Source organism: Exophiala viscosa (genome assembly GCF_022695815.1).
Source record: "Exophiala viscosa unplaced genomic scaffold EDD37scaffold_5, whole genome shotgun sequence".
Classification (NCBI taxonomy): Eukaryota; Fungi; Ascomycota; class Eurotiomycetes; order Chaetothyriales; family Herpotrichiellaceae; genus Exophiala; species Exophiala viscosa.
Window position 1 is genome coordinate 852637 of NW_026944357.1, and position 23629 is coordinate 876265.

Below are 23629 nucleotides of genomic sequence, written 5' to 3' on the forward strand. Positions count from 1 at the left end.
GGCCGTTATACCACAAAACAGACAACATGGCTTTCGCGTGGAAGGCTTCCGGCCTCACGTACGTCCAAAGTGCCGTTGACCCTCTGTTCCAGCACTAACCCTCGCAGCTACAACCGTTACCTAGCCGTTGCCGCAAGAGTCGTCCGAAGATCCCTCAAGGAAGGCCCCAGACTTCAAGCTGAACGACGAGGAGAGATGGACCTAAGATTCGCCAAGTGGCAGGTTAGGTCACCCTAAACACAGTACACTACGAGACAGCTGACACCAGATGATAGGGTGGAAAACAGGGAGACATTAAGAGCTTGGGGGCAGCCAACGCTGAAGCGATGGCGGAACACGCTACTGGAGAGGCCAAATAGATACCAACAAAGGGCCGCCGGCAGGGTCAAAAGGCCGTAGAACACCGGTTGCTACTTCAAAATCTGTACATAAGAAACAGGGACCAGATGAGTTCACTGAAGTCACTTGTTAGCGGGAATGCGCACATGACATTTTGGCCGACTACGTGCACATCAGCTTTTCTCTTTTATGCCTATTTCCCTTCAAGTGTAGTGACGACTCGTACAATGTGAAAACGGCTTTCTCCTACCACGGACTGATTCGAAGCGCAACATTCTGTGAAGAGCCCATTCATTCTCACCATTTGTATTCAGATGCCGTTTGTCCACGAAAACTTCTCGGGGTATTGACGCAAAAGACCTAGTGGATGAACCCCAGGCGCCCAAGGCCATGGTCCAACCTCGAATCATCCACCCAAATATCCAAGTCAATGATATAACAAGACAATTTCGCACTGCTGCGTCGAGTCAGTATGGCAAAAGTATTTCTGATACATGCTGACCGCGGCGTGTAGCGCTTCGACCCGGCAAAGTCGTCAAAGATGAGCACTTTACCCTCTTTGAGGCCGTCAGCGCCTTGGAGGTGAGATGTCGAGCCAGCACCCATCTTCCGTGAATGGCGAGCTTATGAGTTGCAGATTGGAGATCCGAAAATGGACAGTGGTTCAGTCGCGTTTGACCCAGACACCGAGGTTGAATTCGACTTCACTGCCACGATCTCTCCTGAAGAGATTATCTGGTTGATGGATGAGCTCCTATGTAGAGAGGTGGGTGTCTCTGCCTTCCAAACCAGACACACTCATTCAACTTTCCGCAGGTCGCGTGGCAAATGGGTTATCCTCTATCCCAGACTCTTTTCACATCTGTCCATCTTGAACGCCTGCTGTGGCCAGAGCCAAAGCGGCTTCCCAACACGAGATTTGATCGCAATGCTTCCGCCATCGTCCATAAGCCATCACTTCTTGAGGACGTTTTCCGGCCTTTCTGCTTGGGTCTGGTGAAGTGCTGTGATCTCGTCCTTGCGATGATCACAAGTCAGCATTATTACGAGGTGAAAATCCATGTCCCTGCAAGCAATCAATCTGTGTAGCTAACGCATAATAGGAGGAAGACTTTGCAACTCAGATATTCAACAGACCACTCTTGCATGTGTTCCCTGTTGACGACATATTGGCCGAGCTGCGAAGCGCTCAAGTCTGGTTAAAACAGAGCGATCTTCCTACAAACCTGAAGGAGGCTCTGATGATCAGAGTAGATGTCAGATACGATTCTTTAAAGCTGCTCCAGCGCTGTGCGATCGGTGAAAGACCCAAGCCGAAGCATTTGGACGAATGTATTGCACTGTTAGAGCGCATTGAGGCTACGAGTAGCATCGGTCGTCCGGTCACCTCTGAGGCTTTCACTTTGAAAATCCAGCGCCGACTCGCAAGCAGCGTCCCCCCAAGACCCATGGTTGTTATTGAGCGGGACAAGGCTTTTCCTTTTTTCCGTCAGCTCTTCATTGATACCGTCACAGCCTTCCAAGTCGTGGATGTTTCTTTCAGTGGAGACCTGTTAGTCGCATATCAGCACTTCATGGCTCAGGCAACACAGCCGGCTGTCTATGTTCGAGCCCTTTTACAATCCTTCTTGTTTATCAACAATGGTGTGTTAGGGCAATTCAGCATTAAGGACTTCGTTTACCAGGACATGCGCATGGTTGTCCTTCCAACAGGACCTCTACCTCATGACAACAAAACTGGCGAAATATTTACGGATCAACAATTCCAGGTCTCCTCGCAACTTGACATGTTTGTGGACCGGTACGGCGAGTCATTTATAAACCTTTTTCGAACGTTTTGTCTCAATCGATGTCGAGTGCGACGTACGATGTGCCACGCCGCGATGGACTGGGACCAAATCCAGGCCGAAGCCGAAGACTTGGATGGTCTCATACAGTCCGCTTTCAATGAAAGGGCTATCCCGTACCCAGATGGAGAAGACGTAACATTCTCCTACAGCGTCAGCAGTTGGGTATACCACTACAAGCTGATGCAGCTTCGGACCATTGTGGAAATGGGATTTGAACTCTCCATCTATGCACCACACGAATTCTGCGACATGTATTGGTACCTCACCTTTCTTTGCAGTACCCATCTTTCGCATCTGGAGAGGATCAGCCATTTTGTCTCGTCACGGCCCGCTTTGCCAGGCTCGCAGCAGGAGGCCGTGCAGAAGACTTTGCATTGTCTATATCGGCAATATACAGGGCTGAAGGCTACCGAAGCATTGGCCAAAGCATTGCATCGAGTCTTTGTCATTCTTCAACGACACAAACTGTTATCAAAATCCAAACCAACATACGCATCGGACAATCTGAGGTACGAGCTACGGATGCGCCCGTTTCTGCACTTGTCACTTCCAGAGCCCATCAGTCTCGAGGCTGCTCAACGTGTGTCCTCCTTAGAAGGTCTCTCCGATCAGATGGTACTCGATCAAGCTTTGCAGCTTAATCAGATGGCACGGAAGGCATGGGAAGAAGTCCTTCGCGAGCCATGGAATACTCAGCCTCTGTCACAGGACGTTCCGCAAGGTCGGGTTCGAAAAATGGACCACCTTTCGTCCGATTCTGTGGTCGCGCGGGAGCGGACCAAAGATGTACGCAACATGATGAAGTCTTGCATAGGCACGGGGATAGCAATTAGCACACTAAGCAAGGCTCTGGAGAAGAAAGAGATAACGGGGATAAAGGTTGAGATACCACCCGTAGGGGACCGTGATCGGTGGCACATATCGTGGCCGGTCCCGAAGATCAGAAGTTGATGTTTATAACGCTGTCAATAGCACCAATGGTTGTCACCTTACTGACCCAAAAAATGGTCAGCCTTGAAAAGGCGATGTGTTGATGGGATCTCTAAGTTAGTCCTCAGCCGTGGATTAAGGTTCTCGATAAGTGGCTGATCTTCGGCAAAAATTTCTTATCGCCTGCAATCAAAATTTCCTGGGGATTTTCTGATCTTCCGATTCCACCATCTGCACTTCCTACGATATTCTCTCTTCAGAAACAATGGCGTCCGCGTACAAGTCAGCAATGCGTGGCGGCGATCTGTCCGAATCCGACTCAGATGCGTCTGAACAAAGCAGCAACACTTTACCTAATGAGTCTGCAGACGAGAAGGAAAATCCCGTCGTGAAGACAAAGCGCGACGATGCCTCCCAGATCCCTGTCGAAATCAGGAATCGCATATTGATGTTAACCTCCCGCGGTGTCTCGTATAGGTAGAGTTGTATCCTCTGTTCAGCAAATGGCAGAGAAGCTGACATCTGCAGACATCGACATCTGTTAAGCGACCTACACTCACTCCTCCCACATACATACAAAGATACTAAGCTGGACACCAAGACGAACAACCACTATAACGCCGCACTCAATGGACTAGCTGATCTACATTCCTGCAACTACGTATTCTACCTTGAAGCACGGAAACACGGTCAAGACTTGTACCTGTGGCTGGCACGTGCCCCTAATGGGCCTACGATCAAATTCAATGTGACGAATGTGCACACACAGGCGGAACTAGGCTTCGGTGGCAATTGTTTGAAGGGTGGAAGAGGCGTAGTCGTTTTTGACAAGAGCTTCGACGAGGAGTTGGCAGGCCAAGAACATCGCTCGTTGATTCGAGAGATGCTCCGGGGTGTCTTCTGCGTGCCGCCCAAGGGCGTGAGGGGCATGAAGCCATTTATCGATCGAATTATTGGCATATACGGTCTTGATGGGAAGATATGGGTCCGAGTCTATGAGATCCGCGAGTCCGAGCCTGATAAGGCAAGCAAAGAATCTGGCAGTAAAGGCGCCGATATCTCGCTGGTCGAAATTGGGCCACGATTTGTGCTTACACCAATTGTCATTCTTGAGGGCAGTTTCGGTGGTCCATTGATCTTCGAGAACAAGCAATTCGTCAGTCCGAACCAATTACGCGCTGACCAGAAAACGAAGAAGGCCGGAAGATATGCGAGCCGACGAGCAGGCGCTGAGGAAATTGCTGTCAAACGGAGGGAGTTGGGTATCAAGACGGGAGTGAAGAGGAAGGCCTCTGCTCTTGACAATGCGCGGTTGTTTGGCTGAGCCAGTCAAGGTTGAGCTGTCAACACTTTGACAGGATGAACAATCGATGCTGAGCCCAACCGCCTGCGTGGACAAAGGCTTTGCACAGAATCTCCGAGCGACGCCTCATAGCGAAGATGTCCACATGTCGCACGCGAGCCAGAGACATGGCAATTGCAGACATCTTGGGCTTCGACTCGCGTCCGGGTACGGCGATAAGGCTCTACTCATATCGGAGTCTGCTATGCAGACGATTTATGTTGACAAGGTCAACCAGATCCCACAGGTTATGGCCGACAAAGCGCATGGGCTGGACTTTGCCGTTCATCCTTGGAGGATGATATCGTATCTTCATGCTCTCTTCAGCGAAGGAGTTGGTGGGTGGTCGAGCCAGGTCTTCGATGGCAGGATGCGGCTCTGAGGAACCTCGTACAGGTCGCGCGCCCGAAAGACGTAGACAAAGAAGAGCACTGAGGAACCATTGCAATGCAGTCACACTCGCAATGAACTGTAATGAAACTTGTACCAAATCAAAAGTCCCATTGAGTGCCTGTTAATAATCCATGCATTCCAGCCTCGTCACCTCACGTGCCTCAATAATGGTGGTATATCTGATTGGCTGGACCGGTGGTCGCCCGCCTCCGTAGCGGTGTGGAAAGCATAAAGCATCGTTCTGCCCGGCCTCCTCGTGTCTACCTTTTACATCCACCATCGATCGCTACGATTCTCTATTGCAGAGTATGGCGATGGAGACTTCAGTGGCCTTGTGCCCTCTGGCCAAGAGCGGCAAAACCACACCTATCACGAACGACATGTGTATTCGAGTCATCTCCATCCATGATAGCCCCAATGTCGGGGTCTCTATCATTTGAAGCCATAAAGAGCGTGCGGCGGTGATATCATCCGCTGCCCATTGTCATTCGACTGTACTTTAGAAGACAACAAGACCTGCTTGGTTGTTTAATACATTAGCGAACTACCTTAATCATGGTGAGTTCCAGGTGTGGAAGTGCGGACTACTCAACTCGATATGCTGACGTCGGTTAGACCATGGCGATGCAAGATCTTGCCCCGGAGATCATGGTGCACATTTACGAATCCCTTTCTTCTGTTTCCGACATCATCAGCCTATCGCTCACATGTCGATACTTTCACGAGCTTCTGCCCAAGGCGCAGAAATTGGTCCTGTTCTTTGCCGCGCTGGATAAAGAGATGGGCCCGTTGGACGATATATTGCAGCTTTTGACGCAAAATGACAACCAGATGCTTCATGTCCGCAGGACGCCGCCTCTGTCGTTCGCCTTGCTCACGCAGGCTGCTGGAGTGGGTAGAGTCGCGGCACGTTTTGTCGGGTTGTATCCTGGGTTTCGATGGACTGGACCGGAGAGCGTATCTCGCCGGTTTCTGGATGATGTTGAGGCCCGGCGATTACGGCGCGCAGTTTACAGGCTCTGGGGTTACACGCAGGCTTTCTATGGGAAATCGGCATCCTCGATCTCTCGTCTCGCGCGGTCCGATACCTCTCCGGCGGGCGAACGGCTGCCTTTGCTCAGGTCTTGGTCGACTGAGGAGCTTTATGAGTTGGAGGACCTGCGCTGTACGCTGGAGCAGTTGCTCGCAACGGAAATCTGTCCCACCGATGGTGACGTTTGGTGTAGACTGCCTGAAGAGGCGAGACACGTGCCGCTTTCGCTGCAGCATACATTTGCAAGTCATGTGCCGACGCTGCAGGATGTCTTTTACAATTCCCGCGATACGCTCGTGGTCGATCGGACAAAACCTTCGGTGCAGGAGCTGCGGTTCAAGCACATGCAGGGGTGGGGGAGCGATCTGCAAAACTTCTACGTTATACAGTCTTTCCTCAAGTTCTCGCCAGCTCAGATTCTCTGGCTGTACGACAATGCCGTGTCGAAGGCCGATGTGGAGAAGTTTATTCAGTCGCAAACATACGACCCGTGCTTCTTGGAGTCTGGGTCCATGCTGTTTGCAGATTGGGTGACGGTCCTGCTCGCGCGAGGCGTCGACGTACAGCATGCGAGAGAGGCGGTCTGGGATGGAGAGGCCGGCATTGTACTAGATGGGTAGCAGACGCAACGGGCTTCTGAAAAGTAGGCGGATCTGCGCGTGCTTCAACGACTTTAATACCATATCGGACGCACACTTCTGGAAACAGTCCCATGCTATCAATTGCCCGGTAGAAGAACTTTCTGTTTTGCATCTGGTTTTGCATTGAAATCGAAGCATACCCTTATCATTGCCCATATTAACCCACTACCCATTTCGTTGGCATTGAACCGTACAAGTCATGATCGTATCGGCAAACGACCAAACTCATGCATAAACAAGTCTGGCAACGCCCCCAGCTCCTAGTTTGCACCACAGAATTCGACTGGCATTTAGCAGCACTTGTTGCTTTTGTTATCCGGCGCCCCTGACGGAGTCATGTCAATCTTCACACCGCCAGTTGGTGCTTGCGCCGCATCTCCGCTGTCCAGCGCCTTGCTCGAGACGATTCGATAGATTTCTGGGCTGTGTCAGCAGAGCTTGGGAGGCAGGAAGGCAAATCTTTTACCTGTCAGGATATTTTGGAAGGCCAATTCGACGTTGCTAGCATCAAGCGCAGACGTCTCGATGAACGATAGGTTGTTCTCGCCTATGGAGAATGTCAATCAAACCAACACCACAAGCCAATTCTTGGGACACGTACTCGCAAATTGCTTTGCTTCTTCAGTAGGCACCGCCCGCAAGTGTCGCAGATCGCTCTTGTTTCCAACCAACATGATCACGATATTGGCGTCCGCATGATCCCGAAGCTCTTTCAACCATCTCGTGACATTGTCGTATGTCTGGTGCTTGCTGATGTCGTAGACGAGTAGGGCGCCGACGGCTCCACGATAGTAGGCGGATGTAATGGCTCGGTATCTTTCTTGTCCTGCGGTATCCCAGATCTGTGCCTTGATTGTTTTCGTGTCTACCTGGATTGATCGGGTTGCGAACTCAACACCAATGGTGGACTTTGAGTCAAGGTTGAACTCGTTCCGTGTAAATCGACTCAACAGATTGGATTTACCGACACCCGAGTCTCCTATAAGAACGACTTTGAAGAGGAAATCGTACTCGTCGTTTGCCATGTTCGATCAAGCGAGAAGGGGTATCAGGCAATAAACACCAAGGGCGGGCGTCGACCGGGACCAAGTTAACGTGACAGAAGGTGTCGAGGAGTGAGGTTATTCCCGGGACGCGGACTGAAGAATGATTAGAGAAAGGCTGAAACAAGTGAGTCGGCTGCAAGTCGTGTAGAGTGACTGACCTTCAGGATCGATTGCGGGATGAGATGTTCTGTCCCATCCGATTCACCTCATCCGCAGTCACGTGTCGCTCCTTCTTGGCCTTTTCTGGACAATTAATGGCAAGAGCCGCGCGGGCTCTTCCTCGAATAGGACAACTCCTATCGATGGCGAGGGCGGTCTACAAAGTGCCACCACGCTATGAATGAGGTAGGCCATAATGACGGATTGCTCATGTACGGACATCTGTGGCCCCGTTGTTTGCTCTGCACTGTCTCATTATATGTCAACAGCCAACATCTGGCGGGAAAAGCTCAAATCTGACCATGCAGTCTTCACGGTAACAGCAGGTCTTTCACGCGCATACTCACGGTCAAATTATTTGCCTGTTTTAATTCTCCCTGATTTTGGCTTGCGCTCTATTCCTCAATTAATCTGCCCTCAATCCTCTCTGTCATGCGACATCTGATTCTGTGCTCGACTTGTCAATATGCCATCTGATAGCGAAGGCTCCTTGTCTGAGGAGGAGGATGCCACGTATGAGGTCGAGAGAATCCTAGCGCAAGAGGTCAACGATGACGGACCGACTTTGTATCTTGTCAAGTGGCGAGGATATCCAGAGGAGCAATGTACTTGGGAGCCCGCCGAACACTTCTCCACCCCAGACACCCTAAGCGAATGGAAACGGCAGTACGACATAGGTGATTTTCTTGACGATGAACAAGTCAAAGCTTTACAGGCTCGCATGAACGAGTGGGCACTTGCTCGGCAAAAGCAAGAGCAAGAGCAACAGGAGTCAGAAGAAGAGAGTCCACCGGCACGGCTCCAGGGATCATCGCGCGTACCTCGGATACCTCAACCACGCAGAACCTCTTCTGCTTCCACGGAACACGGTTCGAAGCGTCCTCGGCCTCAGGACCCATCCATTTCGAATCCCCAGGCATCCGACAGACAGGCTGGCAGTCTTGTATCGAGAACACAAAGTTCTTTTCAGAAAAAGGGCACTGCAACTGTTGTGAAGAAATCAAGCGCCAGGTCGACCACTCATCCAGCACTCGCTGGCATGAGATTCAAGAACCTGAAGCATCAGAACAATTTCGCAAAACGAGCCCGTCAAGAACCTGCGCCAGATATTTCCAAACTTGACTTGAAAGCCCCTGACGATTTTCTCAGGAGCTCTCCGGCGATAGCAAAAGCTCAAGAAGCAACGCACAATCACCGGGACGATTCGCCTCTTTTCATGCCTGAAATGACGCCTGTGCCCGGAGATGGAGTTGGAAGTCGGTCACTCACATCCAATCCAGTGCCTTCAGTTGAACCACCGCTTGACCGACCAACAGAGCCAGCACCGGTGATCCCCATGAAGCCAGCCCTCGGGCGCCTGGCACAGCCAGCACCCACGCGTCCAACAGAGCCCACACCCATACATCCAACAGAGCCCGCACCCATACATTCGACAAAACCCACACCCGTACGTCCAACAGAGCCAGCACCTCTACGTCCTACAAAACCACCCCTCGAACGACCAACAGAGCCAGTACCCATTCCATCAACAGAGGCACCTCCCGAGCAGCCAAAGTACATGTCCTTTCAACCTCCGTTCATACCACATCCAACTAGGCAGAATGAGCCAGCAAAGGCGAGATCCGGTCTGTCTAGGAGCATTTCACAACCAAGGGGTACGCCTCAGTCGGATATGGCAAGACGAAACAGCTCCTACACTCCATTGGAGCATCCGGACGGCGACAGAAGTTCGCGTGACCGAGGCCGGTCAGACTCTCGGCCGGACGTCGTTGCCAGAAATGGCCGCGCATGGAATCGGGGTGAAGTAGTTGTGCACCTGAGCTATAGTAACCATCCTGTTGGAGATGTGAAGATACTACATTTTCCTGGATGGCTGATTTCGCGAACGATATCGCTTAAAGCTCCTGGAGACCACACGGTAAACATTCACTTCCAGGAACGTTATGTCATGAAACGTGGCGAGTTCACCCAGTTCATGCTGAATGTAAGTCGAAATACATATCTCGAGGCCGAATGCTGATTCAGTAAGCTGGAAAGATCTACCATTGCTCTTGGTGCTATCGAGCCGTATGAGGATACAAGAGAGCCAATAGCGAGCTTGGCAGAGCACCTTGAAACAAATAATATGGGTGCTGTTTGGGAGAGTGATACAGGAGGGTACGTGATGGTCCTGTACTCATGTAAAGCCCCGGGATGGAGTGGACATGGCCAAAGACCGATATCAGGATCTGAATCACGGTTACATGTCATGGTCCGCAACAAACTACCTGGCTTTTATGTGGAAGACTGGGTTTCCCAACAGGAAGTGGCGACTCAGTCCAAGGACTCGACTGCCGAAGCAGACATAGGAGGGGCACCAAATGATTCCATCATGAAGGACACGACGACGCGAACCAGAGACCCAGCCTTTCAGCGAGATACCTTGCAACGGCTTGTTACAGAAAGGAACGCCATGTCAAAACATCTGGGCGCATATGTTGGTAGTCCCTCTGAAACGCAGACAATGAACAAGGATAGATCGAATCCAACACGATCTCCAGTAACACCCATAACGCCTGGGTCGCCGTCGCAACAAAACTCACCGCTCCGAGAAGATTCAACAGATCAGGTTGCGATAGGCCCATCTGTCCAAACAAAACTTACCTTTTCAGCAACCTTCAAGCAGTTGGTGAATCTCGAACGTGAAAAGAAACGACCAATATTCTACATCGCATTTGCTCAGTCACATCCCGCAGAAGCACAGACGATCACCAAATGGCTCACCGAAGAAGAATCTGTTAGTATGCGGCATATATACGCTGACACAGAAAAGACCGCCTGGGCAGAGATGAGAGAGGAAATAAACACCTCAAACACCAAATGTGGAGTTGTCTTATTCCTCAAAGGTACTCAGGCTTACTGTGATCTGAAATCATTCGCAAAATGGGTGAGACAACTCGCTTGTTTCAGCCTATTTCTCCCACAGTCGAGCATCTCTCTGGACAGCTCGATATCCAAGCTCTTTCCCAGAGGTATGGTTTTGTTTATTACCGAGTATACCATGATGGAGTTCCCCGAAGAAGTTTCCTTCGCCTTGAGATGGTTCGAGGAGCAATCTCGCGGCAAGGAAAACGCTCGGAAGCTGGGTTTGGTTCCAAACGTCAAAGAGTGGATCCTCAGGAGACTATTGATCTGTGACAAGAACAGCCAGGAGAGGTAAGTGCCATTAAGCTCCGGTCAGTATAGACGGCAGCTGACTCTTCCCTAGCTACATTGGTATGCTGGAAGTGATTCACCGCTTAAAGACCCAGGCTTCGAACGCCTGGAACAACAGCCCACGCGCCGCCGATCCCGATCGATATATCGCCGGCGAAAAGCCTGGCCAGGAGGATGGGGTTCTTTTAACAGTGCCTCAACTTCCGGGATATGCTGATATCGGGTCATTGACGATGGACACGAAGAAGGTTGCTGAGCGTGATCGCATCCTCATACAGTACTTCTGTGGCTGGGCTGCGCTGAGGGTTGACAAGTACAAGGGCTTCGACCTCTTGGACGAACAGCAGACAAACGAGCTGACTCCGCACTCGTGGCATGTTGCTTTCAGAAAGCCCATGGCCTTTGTCGAGTCGCTGAAACGCACGAGCTGAGTGTCCGACTTAGACCATTGCATATCGTCCACATCCGCGTGGCGGAGTCGCCTCGACTCATGCGTCCTTTCTGGGCCCTTCGTTTGTCGATCCTCATGCAGAAAAAGAAGCAACACAAACGCCAGCCTCGATGAGCAGGAGCTACATGAGGAGCAAGGCAATAAATGGGCGGAGGCGATTCCAGGATATGAGACTCCGGGCACTGTATTCACAATTCGATATCATGATGGTCGTGTAAGGGTGTTCTAGTATGTGCAGAAATGACTAATTGCCGACGTACTTTACATACATCTAAAAAAACAATCACGAGTCTGGCTGGCTCATGACTTGTACGATATTTCGCTCGAGACCCCTGCGGTCCTCTCAGAAATCCATTTTAGCCTTGGAAAGCACGTTCAGGGGCCGTGACCGCTATTTCAGAGTCACGGCGACCCTACCGGGGGAGGTGTGCGTGCAATAATGTCCCAACATTGAGTTGGCTTTGAATTTCACGACCACCTCTGCCGTTTCCGGGATATCCAGGATTTTAGACCTTGTGATCTTCCGTATGCGACTCAAAACCCCGAGTCTAGATCATTCCTCCTCCAGCTGATACTGATCATTCCTCTCTATCAGAGATTTGTAATAGTCCACCAGAACTTCTGGTTTGGGCACTATCCGCCAGTCCATCCTTTGTAGAAATTCCAACTCCAGCAACGCCAATTCCTTCATGCTGACACCACCGACCCGGGCGTAGGTCTTGTTCGTCCAAAAAGAATCGCTCAGGCCTTTGCTCGCTACTGTGGCACTCGTGATCAAGAATCGATGTACCGTCAGGCTGCTGATGGTAAAAGCAGGGTAGAGGGCGCATAGGCGATCAATGTAGTACACCACGCTCAGTAATATGGGTGGAGATAGTGTGGCGTGGGTGGTCAATCGTTGGAGGTAGTCGAGGACCGATATGCCCGGTGGAGCGCGGGAGTGGAATCTGGTGAGTTGACCTTCTCGAAGCGGAATCGCATCGTTATATCTAATAAGTTCCATGAGCATGGATGAGATCAATACGACGAGGTCGCGCGTGTTGCAGTCCTGATAGAGGATCGGCATCAAGCGGACGGGCGGTGTGTCCGGGCGAGCCTTCTTCACTGGTGATTGAAGGGCTTGCGGCGGCAATTCTGTTCCATCCTCAGCCTCGTGAGGAGGTGTTATTGCTGCGGGCTCATCGGCGCTTCTCTTCGCTTGCGTCGACTGGACGCGTGTGCCCTCCGTCCTTGAAGGTCGAGCCAGATCGGTCGAGCGAGCTATGTTTGGGCTTTGCTGCGCCACCCTGTCAAGCGCTGCGGCTCTGGATTTGAGCTCTTCATTTGCTGCTTTGGCATTTGATTGCACGTCTTTGTGCTCTGACAGATTAAGTCCTGCTATTGTGGACGTGGGTATGTTCGAGCTAGGCGTGGAGCTGGGCGGCGAGGGCACCTTCTGATTTGGTGGTGAGTATTGGGTCGCGGCGTCTACCATCTTGGGTTTTGGCGGAGCTGATGATGAAGAAGGTTTGTAACTGTCGAGAGATCTTGAGCTGGGGTTGCGGGGAGGCTTGTATGGTATGTCTGGGGAAAGATTGGACCTGCGAGCCGGGCTGTCGCGAGATTGACTGGCAGGCTTCGGCGAATGATCATACTGAGGCCGTTGCTGAGAGTAGTGTGAGGTTGCGGACTCGAAATGTCGCGCAGAGATGCTTGGGGACGGCGAGGTCGCTAGCATATTTAGCGTCGGATGCCTTCACCTGGGCCGCAAGCCGCTCGTGCCGTTAAGGTATAGGTCATCACCGTAGGGATATGAAGCGAAGAAAGGACGGTGCGGTCGCGCCCATGTGGCTCTCTTTTCGTCCCCGCGGAGGAGGAGGAGAAGAGGTTGTAGGGTCACGGCGGGGAAAGAGGGTCGTTTAGAAAGGTTCGGATAGGTTTTGCCGAAGGGAATACCTGACGAATAATGGCGTGAAAATCTGAATAGTGAGGTAGGTTGCTCCAGTATAGCATACAAGGACAAGTGGTAGAGGAAAAGTTGCGAGTGGGTAGAGGGAGAGAGGGAATGGAAAGTAAAGTCTCCTAGCAAAAAGAAGGTGTCGGCACACAGACCGAGGATTTGACAAGCCTCGTGGGATGAGCGAGCCTCGCAATTTGTCCAGATGCCGCAAGAGCCTGCATTTTCTCGGTGGCGCGCCGCGGTTTTGGGTACCACGCTTTCGCTTCCACCACTGTGACTCGCTTGTGGCTTCCACTCGTACCCTGCAGCCCTGGAGATCGGGCTGGAATTCCCCAGGCCATTGATTTGTCGGCGCCCAGACGGAAAACATCTCCAGGGCAGTACTGATGCCATCTGATTAGGGCTTATTAATAAGTACCTAGGTACCTAGCCTGCCAGGCTGTCCACTGCAATCGCTGATTACGGGCCAGAATGCCAATTCTGATCATTATTACGGAGTGACCCGAAGCACACGACTGCGGCCATCAACAACATACATCATCATCATCCACATTTATTTCGATATTTTGATGACACCAACTACGTTTTCGTATGGCGTTCCCTTCCAGGCGTGCAACAGCGGTGTTGCAGCCTTTGGAGGCGCTGCGTAGTGCGTCCGACATTGCTGCGCAGTCGGCTGCGTTGAAAAAAGTAAAGTATGAGCTTAGTGGCCATCTCTCGCGCAAGATCGAATACATCCGTCAGGGCCTCATTCCTTCCCTCGCACACACACTGGCCCATCTGGCTTCACGAGATGCCGACGCACAATTGGACCAGGATGAAGAGTTGGGTTGCACACAAGTCGCGCAGATCCTGTGCGTAATTGCTCACGAAGGTCCGGCTTTCGTTCAACCCATTCTCGAAACAGATGTTTTGCGGAGCCTCGTTTCCTGTCTGCTGTTGCCACTATCTCCAAGGACGACCCTCGCCATACTAAGATGTCTCAATGCCATCGCGGACAACCTCCCACCTGCCAGTCTCGGTCAATGGTCGCAAGATGGTAGACTGGCCGAGTTATTGTACTCGAGAGAGTACATAAAATGCATAACAAAGGTCGTCGGCAGTGCCGGCGATACCGTGGTATCTCAGCAGGCTTGCGATGCCATGTTAGCCTTGCTGTGCAAGACTGTTACGCAAGAGCTGCACAAACGTGCCCTGGTTCAGGAAGGGCTTTTAACGATGCTGGCTGTTCGATTGGCATCATTTGTGGTGGCAGAAGGCCTTGTACCTCCCGCCGCGGAAGGTGTAAACAGCGACCTCGCCGTAATCTTCAGCCTACCAGAACCCGCATCAACCTTCGCCGATCTACCACCCGTACTGGAAGCGCTTTGCGTGTTGACTGAGCAGTCTAGAACGCGGGCGGCATTGTTTCTTGGCGACCCAGCAATCAGAGCAGTCCTACCTGATGTTAAAGAAGACTTCTCTCCTTCGGACATCCGGCGGGCACCATGGGGAACGAGCTACTTCTCAGGAGGAGCGGTTCCACGCTCCCGCGTCTATGGCCCCTTTGATTCGCTGTTACCTTGTACGCTCGTGGCCGAGAAGGCGAATTCGGCCACCCACATGAGCTTTCCGTCGTTGGGATCCGCCGTGTCCATGCCCAAACGCAGGCCATCATATCTGTCGGCGCCGGCTGAAATGGCACACTCACCCACGATACAAGGCTTCGCAGACGAAATGGGTGAAAGCTCTTTCGTTTCGTGGCTTCTATATGTTGTGCGCAATTCACGTGCAAAGAAGCGTCTTCTGGCAGCCAAGTTCCTGGTCAATCTTTACAGCCTGAATTATGTCAAACAAGAACGAGGTCCTTCGTTTGCTGCCTTGCTGGTGCCGCTCCTTACTCGAATGCTCGAGCCCGACGCGACGCGACCAGATACAACACAACAGAGCAACAGCTCAATCCTCTCCAATGGCTTGCACTATGCTAAAGCCGTTCCAGCTGTCCTGGCGCGGCTCATTATGGACGATGCTGAGATGCAAAGCGTGGCAGTTGACAGCCATGCCATTACTAACCTGTCCATAGGCCTCAAGTCGACCTTCGATAGTCCTGCTGGGCATAAGGTTGCACCGTGGCAACCGCACAAAACCGAGGAGCCATCTACTGAAAGCTCTGTGCCAGGTACTAGGATTGGACTGGGTGGTCCGACGTCAACCATCCGGCGTGACATGGACTATCGTGAGGGATGTTTACAAGCGCTTGCAGCAATTGCCCCCTTCGACGACGACTATCGGAAGGAAATATGCGACCAAGGTGTTTTGGTCCATATCATGCAAGCTCTAGAACCTTATCAAATACAACAGGGTGCTGGCCAACAGGTGGAAATCACGGGAAACTCTGCTCCCGTCATCCTTGCCGCATGCGGAGCAGTAAGAGTGCTGACGAGGTCTGTGAAGGCGCTGAGGACGAAGTTGATCGAGGCCGAGGTCGCAAAACCGATCATCAAGCTCATGAGCTCGACAAATCCGGAGGTCAGAATTGCTGCTACTAGAGTACTCGCCAATCTGGCCATCGACTTTAGTCCGGTCAAAGAAAGCGTGGGCGAGTCGAGTGTGGTGAAGAAGCTGTGCGAGCAAGCACATTCCGCAAACGCGCGGCTTCGACTGGAGTCCTTATGGGCTCTCAAGCAGTTGGTGCTGAATGCAAGCAGGAAATTGAAACAAGACGTGGTCGACGAGCTCGGGACGAGTTGGATAAAGTTGCTTATCAAGACCGATCCTGTTGACATTCCAGAAGGCGAGGTTATTGGCCTCGTGGAGCGGGAATATCCTCCTACGACAAATGTGTCCCGGCAATCCGCACAGGATGTTGTCATGAGTGAAGAAGCTGAAGACAGCCAACGTACTGGCGGGCCTGTCGCAGATGAAGCAGGGCTTGATCAAAACAGCTTCGACACCACGCATACCACTAAAGACGATATAGACATACAAGCTCAGCTGCTTGATCTTCTGCGGAACTTGTTCTGTGGAGAGAATGCGTCAGATCTGGTCAAATACATCTTTCACGAGATGGGGCAGGACGACTTCTTCCGGATCATGCTGGATCGACTGCGGCCCAGGACACTGGCGGGTCCGACACGGAAGGAGAATTACACAGCACCAGCACCGGCCGTCATCGTGGTCAAAGTGCTTTACATACTCGTTCATATTGGCGCTTGTGAGCCAAGATTGAGGAACGTGATTGCTTCGCAGACGGCATTGATGAAGCAGGTCTTGACCTTCTGCAACCATGCTGACCGCGAGATTCGGGCACAGTGCTGCTGGATCGCAATCAATTTGACGTATGAGGACGATGCTAGCGATCGGGCGGCCTGCAAGCTTCGAGCCGTTGAACTTCAGAAATTGGGGTTCGTTGCGCAGCTTAGAAAGCTTGAAGGCGATCCGGACTTGAATGTGAGGGAACGGGCCAAGTCGGCTATGCATCTAATGTCAAAATTGATGGCTTCATAGGTGCTGCCATCTAGGCGCCGTGGCAGGCCACACTCTCACAGTCATCAATAAACTGCTGCACAGCGCAATTGAGACGCTGCAGGGTAATTTTAAAAGATCGAGTAACACTGTGTCACCAATAGTCGGTCAATCTATCAATACCTTTCAGAGCTCGACATGTTGAGTGCTGCGTTCGATTGTGGTGTAAGGCTGAGGCCGTACGGGCGAGGCTGAAGGTCGGTATTATATCCTCCGGGACCAATTTTGGTTAGCCTCGGCAGTCGGACTCTGCCCGCCGAGCCTTTGTTTACTTTTGTCGTTCCGAATATATCATTGTAGCCATACTCTTGACATGACCAGCATCTTCAACGCTATGGCCTCTGCACAGAAAAACTATCCCAGGGCGACTGTACGCAAGATAGTGAAAGGCCATTCGAGAAAGAATATCGGCAAAGGCGTTGACTCGCTCATTTACCTCAACTACGTCTTGTTCGTTGAAAAGTATGACGCGTGCCCTTCACGTGCAAGCAAAATCGCTGACGCAGGGCTGTACAGACTCATGGATAATGCGACCCGTAAAGCACGCAGTGAGGGAGAGAAGAACGTCGCCGCAAAGGATATCAGAAAAGTCACAATGGTGAGGCTTTACTAAATCCGTGATAGATGGTGTGAGCAGTGCTGATTGTTCGACAGACGACTCTCAGACGATTCAAAGGTTGAAGTGGCCAGCTCAAGATATAAATGTCTGCCATCTCCTATCTGCTCGAGTAGATATTGGCCGGTCAAAGCGGTCCTAGGCCGAATGAAGGCCTTGCGCTCATGAGAGGAATACCTACACAGGCGAATACCGTCAATTGCGAAGACTCGCACTCTGCCACGAGGCATTGCAGCTTCTCTCACTCAGCCTCCACGAAGGCGATCACTTCATTACGATCTGCAGCGCCGAGATATGCTTCGTGTCTATCTGCATCCAGAAGCGACGTAGCCTGACATCTCAGCGGACATGCTCGGGCCCTTGAATCCTTGAATCCTTGGTGGAAACATGAGAGCATCACGAAACCCCTCACGCCAACACCAGGATATCTTTCAATCCGTCTCTGAGGTTGATGGAGCTATAATCTATCCAGGTGCCTGAAGACACTAGTCCATGTCCATACAGCAATCAGCGCTGTTTGACCTTGTGCTGGGTTGTGGTGGACAATCAAAGCGGCTTCGAATATCGCCGTAGCTGAAAGCATGAACTTTTTACAGGGTCTCGATGTAGTGGCCGACCACCAATGTGGATCGTGTTCGTCTGCCAAACCGGGGGTCTGCTGGTGAACAACAAGTGAGCAGCTTAGGTTGAAGAGGCGCGGGAAACGACGGTTGGCAACGATGTGTCGGCTTGGATATTGAAGATTGTATACTCGGTTCAATCTGTAGTCGAAGGATTTTCGCGTACAAGTCTGATTTGGAACTGCGTATGACTGACTTGCAACGGCTTGAACAGGACACTGCAGAAGCCAGAAGGATACCTGGTAGTAATCAGCCTTGTGAGGGCGAGGCTGAGAGGCTTGGCGGGAAGCTTCTCCAAGACGACCGGAGCGTCGTACAAATTATTTCATTTGCTCAGAGTCTCACGCGAGTGAACTAGCACAATCACAATCACAATCACTCCGTTTCCATCTCATCTTTACAGTCCTCACAGCTCATTCTTAGGACTCCCTAAGCACACATTGAACTTCTGCATATTCTTCCATCTTACTCTACCAATTGAGATCCATCCGCCACACGGTCTTACTCCAATTGCGTCCTGCGCTCGACCCCGGATTTCAACCCCAAATCAAACACCCGGTCTCCGCTCGCCCTCGCACCATGGCCACTGCTAATACTGTCCCTGTTGACTCAAAGTCGGCGAAGAAGCGTAAGGCAAAGGGAGAGACCGCTCCTTCCACAAACGGTACCGCCAGCCCATCAATTGAAGGACCCACGACCGAAGCCCATCCCACTGCCAATGGCGGCCCTGACATTCCTGGCGAGAGCTCGTTCATCAAGGATCTCCAGAGGTATGAGTGAAAGCCTACAGAAGTATATGAGCTCAGCTGACAATGACCTCAGAAACATCCGCAACATCAACAAGAAACTTGCAGCATCCCACAAAGCTGATGCAGTCATAACCGAAAACCCCGATGTTCCACTCGATGATCTGGTTGCCCAGAAGAAGCTCAATGCGGATCAAAAGGCACAGATCCTCAAGAAACCCGGTCTTCAAGCTCAGGTTGCACAATTGGAAGAACAATTGCACACCTTCAGAAGTTTCTCTCATGAGCTTGAGGAGAAGTTTGCAAAAGAGAAGGCTGGACTGACTGAAGCACACGAAGCTGAGATTGCTCGCGTGAAGAAGGAAGTGTCTCAAGATGCAGAAGATATCAAGACGAAGGCAGTTGAGGATGGTCTACGAGTCATTACACATTTCTTGCATGCCGCAGCCTCCAAGCGCCAGTCCGAGGATGTTGAGTCCGAAGAGGCTCGTGCATTCGAGGGTGCTCTACTGTTGGTCTACCAAGGAAATGACGCTTCTCTGACAACTTTGAAGAGCCTCATCTACGGCACAGAAGAGAAGGTGCTCGATGTCCAGGGAGAGCCTCTTGACTACACATTTGCCAAGGTCAAACAAACCTCGCTGCAAGGAGCACAAGACCTGGCGGCACAACCGAGCGAAGAAGTTGATGAAGCCCAAGTCAATGATACTGTGCCGACAGGAGAGGGAATTCAGACCGACAATACCGTGGCCAATGCTGGTTTGACCGAGCTTGAGGACACTACCGCTATCCAGACAAATGCCAACGAGACCGAGTCCGCCGAGCCTGAGGTTGTGGCTATCCCGGAGCAGGCTGCCACCGGAGACGATGCTGCTAATGCAGCTGCTGAATCTTCGTGGGATCCTCAGGCGTCAGCCATCACTGACACAAGTGCAAACAACGACGAATGGGTGCAGGTTCCGCGTGATCCTGCCGAAACCGACACTGGTCTAGCCAACACCCCTGCTGCCATGCACGGATCGAGCAACTGGGCTGAGGAAGTCGGTGCTGCTGCTGCGGCAGAAGAGAAGACTGCTGCTGAGAACGACGGCTTCGAGCAAGTGCGTCGTGAACGAGGTGGTCGTGGCCGAGGTGGTCGGGGTGGCCGGGGAGAGCACAGAGGAAGGGGACGAGGTGGGCGCGGCGATGGTCACCGTGGCGGCCGCGGAGGACAGTCAAGAGGTCGTGGTGGTGGTCCACGAGTCGACAAGAGCTGATCAAGTGAGTTTCGGCTGGCGTAAGGACGGATCTTGTATGCATGCTTGCAAGCTACGACTTTGATCTCGGACTTTCTGGGCCGCTTCGATATGTTGCCAGCTCAGCAACTTTCTGCTTCTCCAATCTTTCCTGGTTCTCTAGCATTGCGTCGGGTCCAGCGGGATATCTCAAAACCAAAAAGCGCAAGCAAGCGATGGAATTTTGATTGAGGATTGAGCATGTACACCACTGCATGGGAATCGGCAAAAAAAGGATGTCTTCTATCACAGGCATTGAGCAATGTACCTCAAGAGCTTGCAAAAGACGAGCAGGGCTGTTCTGGACAAAAAACGGTGATCTTGGTGGTAGGTGTGGAAGTATGGACACAGAAAGAGATGAAGTAGTTACAGTAGTAGTAGTTGACTCTCCAATACCGCCTGCTGGCCATTAACTCCAAGATCAAGTCATCTTGCGTCAGTTTTCCGTGATCATGTCTCGACTGTGACCTACACTTCCTTTGTGTCTGGTAACAAATTCCTGGTACGACTCTGATCATTGTGTCCAAGGCATCATTCCATATCATGAGCTAGATCTTGGATTCTCAAAATCCCACTTCCCCATCCCATGGCCGCGAACCCAGCGCAAGAGTGGTTCGGATTCCACTCGAGCGCGGTGACAGCATTCTCCTCTTCGAAAATAGGTTCCGCGGCGCCCAAATCCTGTTTATCTATTTTCTTCTTTGGGTTGGTCGTGATTCCAAAGTCGACTTTGTCGGGCTTGAAGCCCTCGTGGAAGCGCGATACTCCTCGTCTCGTATCGTGGCCGTGGTACAGGTCTATCGTATCGCCAGTCTGCCCTTTAGCCGAGGCGTGTACAGTAGAGGGTCGTTCCGGCCTCCAGTCATACTCGCACACCTTCTGTAGCCAGGCGATCGCACCGGGTTTCGAACGCGGATCGTTTCTGCGGTGAGGCATGATTTTGCGCAGGTAGTTCGTCGCGAAGACTTGTCCTCTCGCATTACCGACCAGGATGCACGGATGTTGGTAAGAACCAGCCAGTGCGGTCGCCGCACCAGTGTGCTCGGGCAATTTGGCGATGCGGTGGGTTGTTGGGAAGTGGCGGAGGTGGTGCGCCACGATGAAGGTTGCGGAGGATGACTCGGTGTGTGTATTCCCTGCGCGGTCGAGCGTCGTTATGAATGTGCGGGTGAAGGGTGCGAAAACTAAATCTTTGGCTGGGAAACAGGCTCTTGCGACGGAGACTCTGTCTTGTTCCGGGCTGCGGAGGTCGGTGAGTGTTAGTTCGCCTGTTGCTGAGGTGCTGGCGATGAAATGCGACAAAGATGATGGGGTGGCGGCGCAGAGGGATAGGATGTATGTGTTGTGCTGGTCGTGGGTGAGGTGTGGGGTTGGTGAGGGGTCCACGAGGTCAAAGATGTGGATAGAGCCGTCTGCGCAGCCGAGTATGAGGTCTGTCGGGGTTGCGAATGTTAGACTTGTGAAGAGTGTGTTGGGTGGTGGTGGGATGGTCAGGCCTGCGCGGTCCGCGTGGAGAGTTAGCGGAGATGTGCTGGGTGGGAAGGGGATAGTGAGGATGCGAACGTGGCCGTCGGTAGAGAGGATGCCTAGATGGCCTATGTGTTGTGATGTTTCGTGACCTGGTGATGTCGAAGGGGCTGGTGGAGGACGCCATTTGATGTGGCGGATATTGCCCCAGTCTGTGCCGATGACAACGGCTAGTCGGGGCATTGTCCGCATGGACAACGTTCGGATGCCTGTGACTTTGGTCGGCTGGGTTTGAAACGCCCAGATCTGGATGGCGGATGGGTATGGTGGTGAAGGATGGAATGCTGGGCGGATGTCTTCCTCACCCGCTGCCAGATTTCTCTGCGTCGATGTGCATCTTGTAACGATGGCCAGATACTGTACTCCATCTTGTCCCGGAGCCCATCCAAGGCATTGTACTCTTTCACCGACATTGAGCAACCAACCCTCGTGATAATGTTCCTGTGATGTGGGCATCTGAGCCTGGTCGAGACTTGAAGCTTTCGGCCACGCTTGACCAAAGTCTAAGGGTGAACAGTATTCCAACGGAAACAGTTGTTGTCCACCCCAAAGCCCAAGAACGACGGAGTGAGATGGTTTGTCTTGTAGTAGATATTTTGCATAGAGTTCATCGTTGCCAATAGGTGTGAGGATCTGGTGGTCGGTAGGCGGATCAACCAATGAATTGGCAGTACTCGTGGGTGCATTGTCTGTATCACCGACCGGCTTCTCACTTGCATGAGCAGCAGACAGCGTTGCACGGCTGGGAAGCGTAATGTCGCGGCCGTTCAACCAGGTGTCTCGAGCTTGCAACACATCATGTAAGTCTTCGATGTCGGGCCCAAATGTAAGATGGTAGACTGAAGACTTTCCGCTGCTCTGGTGCCCAGATGGGAGCCCCCTTGAGTGCGCCGTTGTACTAATGGCGCTTCGAGGAAGGCGGCGATTGCGTCGACGTGGTGCGTCTCCAGCATCAGCATCCTCATCGGAAGCGAGGGTTGCGTTTTCTTCTTCATCTTCGTCAGGCGTATCAACATCCGAAGATTTCGACACAGCAGCTGATGCCATGGAGACGTCATCGCCATCAGCTGAAGAGGCATCACCACCGCTTCTGGCTTTGACCGCTCTGACCCTAAGATCAGTATCGAGCTCTTCTGCTTCCGCAGCCTCGTCTGGACTCGAGCCAGACGATTCAGAGGACTCTCGCAAGAGGCGTAGAGTGCCTTTATCCCAGCCGTCGTTTGCATATTTTGGGTTGACCTTTCGTTCCCGAGCTGATCGGCGTCTGTTCTCGGCCATGTCTGTCAGGATCGCTCAAGCCTCAGCGGTGCTGCGTTTCAAGGATATCGCCAAAGCGGCCACTTGCAGCGAAAGTACGAGCATAACGAGGTGCAGGATATGCGTGATAAGTCATCTGTCAACATGCCAGATCAGTGCTGTGGACGCGAAGCAAAGCACAGCCTGAGTCAGACGAAATGGTCACGACATTTGCAGTCAATTGCAGCATTCAAGCCGAGATCGGAAGCAAGATTGCTGTTATCATAATCTGACCGCAAGTCGACAAGGTCGCTATGATTGTGAATACCTAGGTAGGATTCGGATGCAAAAGTCGGGTGAAGATGTGGTTGATAGCATTTTTGCCAGACCCTGAACTGCAGTTAAAAATTGTGACTAACAGGCTCATGCTTGTGTCATTACAACTACATAGTCAGCCACGCATATACTGGAAAGTCCTTGAGGCTAGCACAGCCTGGTTGCTGATGCGAGTGACAAGGCCACGGCGCAAGTTTACGAGAATTTGCGTGAACATGTCTGAGAAAAGTGCACGTCAGGCAAGGATCCCGAGGGTGCTGCTGTGTGTCGACGAACGGCTTGCCTATCTCTTCACTTTCACATCGAAGAAGGATTCTCAGTAGAACCCCGAGAGACGTTGGACCACGTCATGCCTTCAGGCACCTTTTCATCCGTAGGCTTCCTATTGAACGATAATTGTCCTGATGAAACAGAACATGCAGGAGCAATACTGCATCAGTTCCTGGGCAAAG

The 23629-nt window shown here is 52.0% G+C and overlaps 10 protein-coding genes across 10 annotated transcripts; 7 read left to right on the forward strand and 3 right to left on the reverse strand.

The window, feature by feature from the left end:
- Positions 1-26: 26 nt before the first annotated feature.
- EDD37DRAFT_650166 (F-type H+-transporting ATPase subunit epsilon) lies at positions 27-359 on the forward strand (the record flags this gene model as incomplete). Its single annotated transcript, XM_062818218.1, has 3 exons — positions 27-58; positions 108-222; positions 276-359. 3 exons carry the CDS (start codon positions 27-29, stop codon positions 357-359), a joined length of 231 nt encoding a protein of 76 aa, XP_062670174.1.
- A 370-nt stretch (positions 360-729) lies between these two features.
- Positions 730-3140, forward strand: EDD37DRAFT_650167 (Mak10 subunit, NatC N-terminal acetyltransferase-domain-containing protein; the record flags this gene model as incomplete). The annotated part of the gene is made up of 5 exons (XM_062818219.1): positions 730-805; positions 854-921; positions 977-1105; positions 1156-1389; positions 1443-3140. The coding sequence occupies 5 exons, from the start codon at positions 730-732 to the stop codon at positions 3138-3140; spliced, it is 2205 nt and encodes a 734-aa protein (XP_062670175.1).
- A 244-nt stretch (positions 3141-3384) lies between these two features.
- On the forward strand, positions 3385-4443 carry EDD37DRAFT_609291 (Brix domain-containing protein; the record flags this gene model as incomplete). The annotated part of the gene is made up of 2 exons (XM_062815123.1): positions 3385-3596; positions 3648-4443. 2 exons carry the CDS (start codon positions 3385-3387, stop codon positions 4441-4443), a joined length of 1008 nt encoding a protein of 335 aa, XP_062670176.1.
- Positions 4444-5075: 632 nt separating this feature from the next.
- Positions 5076-6578, forward strand: EDD37DRAFT_630671 (uncharacterized protein). Its single transcript, XM_062816594.1, has one exon. The coding sequence runs from the start codon at positions 5473-5475 to the stop codon at positions 6505-6507; it is 1035 nt and encodes a 344-aa protein (XP_062670177.1). The 5' UTR covers positions 5076-5472; the 3' UTR covers positions 6508-6578.
- Positions 6579-7736, reverse strand: EDD37DRAFT_630672 (ras-like protein rab-11B). The gene is made up of 3 exons (XM_062816595.1): positions 7130-7736; positions 6995-7075; positions 6579-6946 (listed from the first exon to the last, which is right to left on the reverse strand). Exons 1-3 carry the CDS (start codon positions 7551-7553, stop codon positions 6819-6821), a joined length of 633 nt encoding a protein of 210 aa, XP_062670178.1. The 5' UTR covers positions 7554-7736; the 3' UTR covers positions 6579-6818.
- A 3910-nt stretch (positions 7737-11646) lies between these two features.
- Positions 11647-13295, reverse strand: EDD37DRAFT_406673 (phosphate system cyclin PHO80). Its single transcript, XM_062812396.1, has one exon. The coding sequence runs from the start codon at positions 13094-13096 to the stop codon at positions 11933-11935; it is 1164 nt and encodes a 387-aa protein (XP_062670179.1). The 5' UTR covers positions 13097-13295; the 3' UTR covers positions 11647-11932.
- A 141-nt stretch (positions 13296-13436) lies between these two features.
- Positions 13437-17138, forward strand: EDD37DRAFT_406685 (armadillo-type protein). Its single transcript, XM_062812397.1, has 2 exons — positions 13437-13740; positions 13789-17138. The coding sequence occupies exon 2, from the start codon at positions 13910-13912 to the stop codon at positions 16802-16804; it is 2895 nt and encodes a 964-aa protein (XP_062670180.1). The 5' UTR covers positions 13437-13740; positions 13789-13909; the 3' UTR covers positions 16805-17138.
- An 18-nt stretch (positions 17139-17156) lies between these two features.
- EDD37DRAFT_650174 (uncharacterized protein) lies at positions 17157-17503 on the forward strand (the record flags this gene model as incomplete). Its single annotated transcript, XM_062818220.1, has 3 exons — positions 17157-17284; positions 17339-17420; positions 17477-17503. The coding sequence occupies 3 exons, from the start codon at positions 17157-17159 to the stop codon at positions 17501-17503; spliced, it is 237 nt and encodes a 78-aa protein (XP_062670181.1).
- Positions 17504-18637: 1134 nt separating this feature from the next.
- EDD37DRAFT_609297 (uncharacterized protein) lies at positions 18638-20060 on the forward strand (the record flags this gene model as incomplete). Its single annotated transcript, XM_062815124.1, has 2 exons — positions 18638-18828; positions 18881-20060. 2 exons carry the CDS (start codon positions 18638-18640, stop codon positions 20058-20060), a joined length of 1371 nt encoding a protein of 456 aa, XP_062670182.1.
- A 411-nt stretch (positions 20061-20471) lies between these two features.
- Positions 20472-23150, reverse strand: EDD37DRAFT_406572 (uncharacterized protein). Its single transcript, XM_062812395.1, has one exon. It carries the CDS (start codon positions 22881-22883, stop codon positions 20610-20612), a length of 2274 nt encoding a protein of 757 aa, XP_062670183.1. The 5' UTR covers positions 22884-23150; the 3' UTR covers positions 20472-20609.
- Positions 23151-23629: the final 479 nt, after the last annotated feature.

Coding starts and splice junctions, on each gene's coding strand:
- EDD37DRAFT_406572 (XM_062812395.1), bottom strand. CDS start 22,883: ATGGCCGAGAACAGACGCCGATCAGCTCGGGAACGAAAGGTCAACCCA.
- EDD37DRAFT_406685 (XM_062812397.1), top strand. CDS start 13,910: ATGGCGTTCCCTTCCAGGCGTGCAACAGCGGTGTTGCAGCCTTTGGAG.
- EDD37DRAFT_630672 (XM_062816595.1), bottom strand. CDS start 7,553: ATGGCAAACGACGAGTACGATTTCCTCTTCAAAGTCGTTCTTATAGGA. Junction 7,076..7,129: donor AGAAGCAAAGCAATTTGCGA/GTACGTGTCCCA, acceptor CATTCTCCATAG/GCGAGAACAACCTATCGTTC. Junction 6,947..6,994: donor CTTCCAAAATATCCTGACAG/GTAAAAGATTTG, acceptor GACACAGCCCAG/AAATCTATCGAATCGTCTCG.
- EDD37DRAFT_406673 (XM_062812396.1), bottom strand. CDS start 13,096: ATGCTAGCGACCTCGCCGTCCCCAAGCATCTCTGCGCGACATTTCGAG.
- EDD37DRAFT_630671 (XM_062816594.1), top strand. CDS start 5,473: ATGGCGATGCAAGATCTTGCCCCGGAGATCATGGTGCACATTTACGAA.